The following is a 6108-nucleotide window of genomic DNA, read 5'->3' on the forward strand; positions in this document are numbered from 1 at the left end:
GGTGGTCGTAAGCCGCCTTCCTGAACCACTGCAGTCCGAGTGATGAAGGTGCTCCCACAATGCTGGTAGGGAGGGAGTTCCAGGATTTTAACCCAGTGACGATGAAGGAATGGCGATATATTTCTATGTCAGGATGGTGTGTGACTTGGAGGGGAACTTGCAGGTGATGGTGTTCCCATGCGCCTGCTGCCCTTGTCCTTCTAGGTGGTAGAGTTTGTGAGTTAGGGAGGTGCTGCCAACGAAGCCTTGGTGAGTTACTGCAGTGCATCTTGTAGATGGTACACACTGCGGCCACGGTGCGCCGGTGGTGGAGGGACTGATTGTTTTTAAGGTGGTGGATGGTGTGCCAATCAAGCCGTCTGCTTTGTCAGAGGCACTAGTGTGAAAGGTGGCGTCATCAGAACAGACGAGACGGAGAAACTTGGAGAATGGAATGGAGTCCTCACTGGATGTGGGGTGGGAGAAAGTGTAGTCCAGGTAGCTATGGGAGTCCGTGGGCTTATAGTGGATACTGGCCGAAAGCCTATTCCCAGAAATGGAGACAGAGCAATCGAGGAAGGGAAGGGAAGAATCGGAGATGGACCATGTGAAGTTGAGGGATGGGTGGAAATTGGAGGCAAAGTGAAAGAAATTTTCAAGTTCAGGGCGGCAGCAGGAAATGGCACCGATACAGTCATCAATGTACCGGAAAAAGAGGTGAGGGCAGGGACCTGCGTAGGACTGGAACAAAGAGTGTTCCACATATCCTACGAAAAGGCAGGTATAGCTAGAAACATAGAAAATAGGTATAGGCCATTTGGTCCTTCGAGCCTGCACCATCATTCAATATGATCATGACTGATCATGCAACTTCAGTACCCCACTCCTGCCTTCTCTCCTTACCCCCTGTTCCCTTTAACCATAAGGGCCACATCTAACTCCCTTTTGAATATATCCAACAAACTGGACTCAACAACATTTTATGGTAAAGAATTCCATAGGTTCACAATTCTCTGGATGAAAATGTTTCTCCTCATCTCAGTCCTAAATGGCTTACCTCTTATCCTTAGACTGTGATCCCTGGTTCTGGACTTCCCCAACATAGGGCACATTCTTCCTGCATCTAACCGGTCCAATCCCGTCAGAATTTTATATGCTTCTATGAGATTCCCTCTCATTCTTCTAAATTCCAGTGAATATAAGCTTAGTCAATCCAGTCTTTCTTCATATGTCAGTCTGCTATCCCGGGAATCAGTCTGGTGAACCTTTGCTGCACTCCCTCAATAGCGATAATATCCTTCCTCAGATTAGGAGACCAAAACTGCACACAATACTCAAGGTGTGGTCTCACCAAGACCCTGTACAACTGCAGCAAGACATCCCTGCTCCTATACTCAAATTCTCTCGCTATGAAGGCCAACATGCCATTTGCTTTCTTTACTGCCTGCTTGTACCTGCATGCCTACTTTCAATGACTGATGTACCATGACACCCAGGTCTCGTTGCACCTCCCCTTTTACTAATCTGTCACCATTTAAATAATCTGCCTTCCTGTTTTTGTCACCAAAGTCACATTATACTGAATCCACATTATACTGTATCTGCCATGCATTTGCCCACTCACCTAATCTATCCAAGTCTCTTAGCCTCCTCCTCACAGCTCACACTGCCACCCAGCTTAGTGTCATCTGCAAACTTGGAGATAGTACATTTAATTTCTTCGTCTAAATCATTAACATATATTGTAAATAGCTGGGGTCCCATCACTGAACCTTGCGGTATCCCACTAGTCACTGCCTGCCATTCCGAAAAGGAACCGTTTATTCCCACTCTTTGCTTCCTGTCTGCCAGCCAGTTCTCCATCCACGTCAATACATCAATCCCAATCCCATGTGCCCTAATTTTGCACACTAATCTCTTGTGTGGCACCTTGTCAAAAGCATTTTGAAAGTCCAAATACACCCATGCGGGTTCCCATAGCAACACCTTTAATTTGGAGGAAGTGAGTGGAGTGGAAGGAGAAGTAGTTCAATGCGAGAACAAGTTCAGCCAGGTGGAGGAGAGTGGGGATTGGTTGGGCCTCTGCTCGAGGAAGAAGCTGAGCGCCCTCAGGCCATCTTGGTGGTGGATGAAAATGTAGAGGGATCGGACATCCATACTGAAAAGGAGACGGTTGGGCTGGGAAACTGGAAATTGTTAAAATGACTGAAGGCGTCAGAGGAGTCGTGGATGTAGGTGGGAAGAGAGTGGACAACGGGAGAAAAAATAGTCGAGATTGGAAGAAAATAAGTTGTGGGGCAAGAACAGGCTGCAACGTTGGGTCTACTGGGACAGTGCTGTTTGTTGATCTTGCGAAGGAGGTAGACGTGGGCTGTGCGGGGTTGGGGAACTATGAGGTTGGTGGCTGTGAAAGGAAGATCTCCTGAGGAGGTGAGGTCAGCGATGGTCTGGGAAATTATGGCTTCATGTTCAGTAGTGGGGTCATGGTCCAGCAGAAGGTTAGGAGGAATTGTCAGAGTTGCTGATCAGCCTCTAGAAGGTAAAGGTTGGTTCGTCAAACAACAATAGTGCTACCCTTGTCAGCAGGTATGATGATTAAGGTTGGGCTTGGTTCTGAGCGAGCGGAGTGCTGCAAGTTCAGAGTGAGGTAGGTTGGAGTGAATGAGAGGAGCAGAGAAATTGAGACGGCTGATGTCTCATCGACAGTTTGCAATGAAGAGGTTTAGAGCGGGTAAGAGGCCAAAGGGAGAGGTCCAGTTAGAGCGAGAATTCTGAAAATGGGAGAAAGGGTCAGCTGTGCAGGGGGAAGACTCCTAGCTGAAGAAATGGGCACGGAGGGGAAGGCGCCGGCCAATGTTGAGTATACAGAATAAATATATACCTGGGATGAGCAAGGTCAGACTAAACAAATGTGACTCTTGTATGACCAAACTAATCAAAAGTGAAATAGAAGGGATACAACCTCTGCAAATCTTGCAGGGAAAAAGTGAAGGGGTTCATTGGCTGAATCCACTATCTCCATTCCCTCTCCCTCGCAACTGTCTCAGACTGAACCAGACTGTTTGCAACTTTGGTGTCGTATTTGACCCTGATGAACTTCCGACTACATATCCATGCTATCACTTTCCACCTCTAACACCACCTGACTCCACCCTTGCCTCAGCTCATCTGCTGCTGAAGCCCTCATCCATGCCTTTGATATCTCTAGACTTGACTATTCCAATGCATGCCTGCCCAGCCTCCCATCTTCTACCCTCCACAAACTTAAGGCCATCCAAAGCTCGGCTGTCCGTGTCCTAACTCTGACCCAGTCCTGTTCACCCATCACCCCTGTGCTCACTGACCTACATTAGCTACAGGTTAAGCAACGCTTCGATTTTAAGATTCTCATCCTTGTTTTATAATCCCTCCATGGCCCCTCCATATCTCTGCAACCTCCTCCAGCCCTACAACCCTCCAGGCTATCTGCACTCCAATGATGGGTCACATTCGCCAACTCTGGTGGTCCTCTAAGAATTTTAGATGTTTCAATGAGATCACCTCTCATTCTATTAAACTCCAAAGAAAACTTCCAATTTTTCACCCTCCCTACCCATCAAAAAATAGTGTTACTGTGCGCGCGCCCTGGCCCCTCTCTCGCTCGCTTGCTCGCTCTCCTCGCTTACTTGCTGCACGCTGAATCCCTGCTCCATTCTGCTCAATGTCTCCTCATAGGACAACACTCTCAACCCAGAAATTAATGCAGTGTACCTTTGTTGCACACCCTCTAAGGCAAGTAAATTCTTCCTTGGGTAAGGAAATCAAAACTCTACATAGTACTCCAGGTGTGGTCTCACCAAGGCCTTATATGATTGCAGCAAGTCTTCCTTACTCTTGTACTCTAACCCCCTTGCAATAAAGGCTAACATGCCATTTCTTTTCCTAAATGCTTACTGTACCTGAATGCTAACTCTGATTCGTATTGGCTGTTGCCCTTTATGGTGTAAATACGTTTGATGTCTTATCTTTTCCAGTCTTTATTGCAAAAGAAACTTTTGTCTTATGGTAATCAAAATCCATTCTTCACATTCCCCTCTGCTGTGATAAAAGCCTGCATGATGATTCTTCTCTTCTTAGGCAATCCCTCGGAGTCGCGGATGACTTGCTTCCACACTAAAATGAATTTTCAGGTGACTGATGAGTCCAATGCAGTCTCTGTCACAGGTGGGGCAGATGGTGGTTGAAGGGGCGGTTGGGTGGGGTGCTTGGGTTGCCGTGCGCTTCTTCCACTGTTTGAGCTTGACTTCCGCTTAATCCCGGCGAAGAGACTCGAGGTGTTCGGTGCCTTCCCAGATGCTTCTTCTTCCACTTTGAGTGGTCTTGAGCCAGGGATTCCCAGGTGTCGGTGGGGATGTTGCACTTTTTCAAGGGGGCTTTGAGGGTGTCCTTGAAGCGTTTCCTCTGCCCAGCTGGGGCTCTCTTGCTGTGTCGAAGCTCCGAGCAGAGCACTTGTTTTGGGAGTCTCATATCGGGCATGCAGACAATTGAACTATCCATCGGAGCTGGTAGAGTGTGGTCAGTGCTTCGATGCTGGGGATGTTGGCCTGAGCGAGAACACTGACATTGTTGCGCCTATCCTGCCAATGGATTTGCAGGATCTTGCAGAGGCTGCATTGGTGATACTTCTCCAGTGCTGTGAGGTGCCTGCTGTACATGGTCCATGTCTGTGAAGCATGTAGGAGGGCGGGTATCACTACTGCTCTGTAGACCACGAGCTTGATGCCGGGTTTGAGTTCCTGAGTCTTCAAACACTCTTTTCCTCAGGCGATCAAAAGCTACACTGGCATATTGAAGGCCGTGTTGGGCTTCATCATTGACGTCTGCCCTGGTTGACAGTAATCAATACCCCTCTATACCCCTCTATACCCAAGGAGGTGAGTCACCAACTTCTCTGAGGTGGAACAGACATTGGAACCCAGAGTCTGTATTGCAGCTGTTTGAACCTCTATCAAGAGACAAAGACTGGTTGTACTGACTTCTGCTGTGAGGTCCTGACTGCAGTATCCCTGGAGGTGGCCACAAGCTCCAGGATACATTTCACAGTTGAGAAGCCCAGTTAAAGCACCCCGCAGATGACAGAAGTGAACTCCTGCATTCTCCCTGCCACAGTGGATAGAGTCTGTACTTGTGGCTCCAGTATTCTCTTTTCCATGGCTGGCCCTCCGCAGTTCTATATTTCTGTCCTGCTGAGCAGAGCTTGGGGAGGTCAGTGCCCACCAACACGTATTCTCCTCGACTGACTCGACCACTAATTGCTCCTGCTCACTGGCGCTCTGAGACTCACCAGGTGCTGGCTGAACTATCTGACTAACTGTGCTGGTGGCTGCAACACATGTAGTTTGTGACCGTGGATCCTCAGGAGGGATAAGGTCCTCCAAGGAGTCGTCTTCCTCTGTGGGCAGAGGCTCAGGTTCTTCATGGGAGGGCCCTGGAGGAAAGAGGAAAGGGTGAAGATCTTGTGATGGTAGTTGGAAAATATAAATGTGCACATGAAGCACTTGACCAAAATCGTTGATGTGTTGTAAGATTACAAATCTCTGGCATTTAAGTTCGACAGTGAGACAACTCTTTCTAAACAATTGGAACAGTTTGTTAAAAAAACACACACACATGCACATCCACCTTAGTTACAACAGATACAATGAGGTCATAAAGAGTGATATATGTTACTTCCCTTTGCCTGGTTGGTTTCAACACACTGCTTGCTGTTTTAGCTGGTCTTCAGTTGGAGATCTCATGCCGTGTATCCAGCAGAGAGAAGAGAAAGGTCTTTGCCTGAGTTCTTTATACTTCTCAGTCATTGTCCCTCAAAACACCTCCGGATTAGACCTTGGTTCCAGAGCACTTCCTTATTGGCTCTCCTCACACATGTGGCTGTCTAGCCTGGCTCAGCCATCTCTTGATTAATTTAAATGGCTTTCCAATACACAAAACCCATGCGGCAGCTCTGTGGGCTTCCATTTTGTTTCTTTCAAAATTCAACCCACGCTGGCAAACTGTGGGCTTTCAATTTTGTTTCAACACACAGGCTTTTCTGTATAACCTATACTTTTAATATTTATACATAAACAATCAATTTTAATCATTAAT

At 47.5% G+C, this 6108-nt stretch overlaps 1 protein-coding gene across 1 annotated transcript in view; it reads left to right on the forward strand.

The window, feature by feature from the left end:
* Positions 1-4851, forward strand: part of LOC139263136 (low-density lipoprotein receptor-related protein 12-like) — a 44030-nt gene extending 39179 nt beyond the window's left edge. Inside the window, exons 5-6 of the mRNA XM_070878778.1 lie at positions 4096-4148; positions 4783-4851. Of these exons, the coding sequence (XP_070734879.1) occupies positions 4096-4148; positions 4783-4851 (122 nt within the window). The remainder of the gene's footprint in view (positions 1-4095; positions 4149-4782) is intronic.
* Positions 4852-6108: the final 1257 nt, after the last annotated feature.

The sequence above is a fragment of the Pristiophorus japonicus genome, chromosome 1 (genome assembly GCF_044704955.1).
Source record: "Pristiophorus japonicus isolate sPriJap1 chromosome 1, sPriJap1.hap1, whole genome shotgun sequence".
NCBI classification, from domain to species: domain Eukaryota; kingdom Metazoa; phylum Chordata; class Chondrichthyes; family Pristiophoridae; genus Pristiophorus; species Pristiophorus japonicus.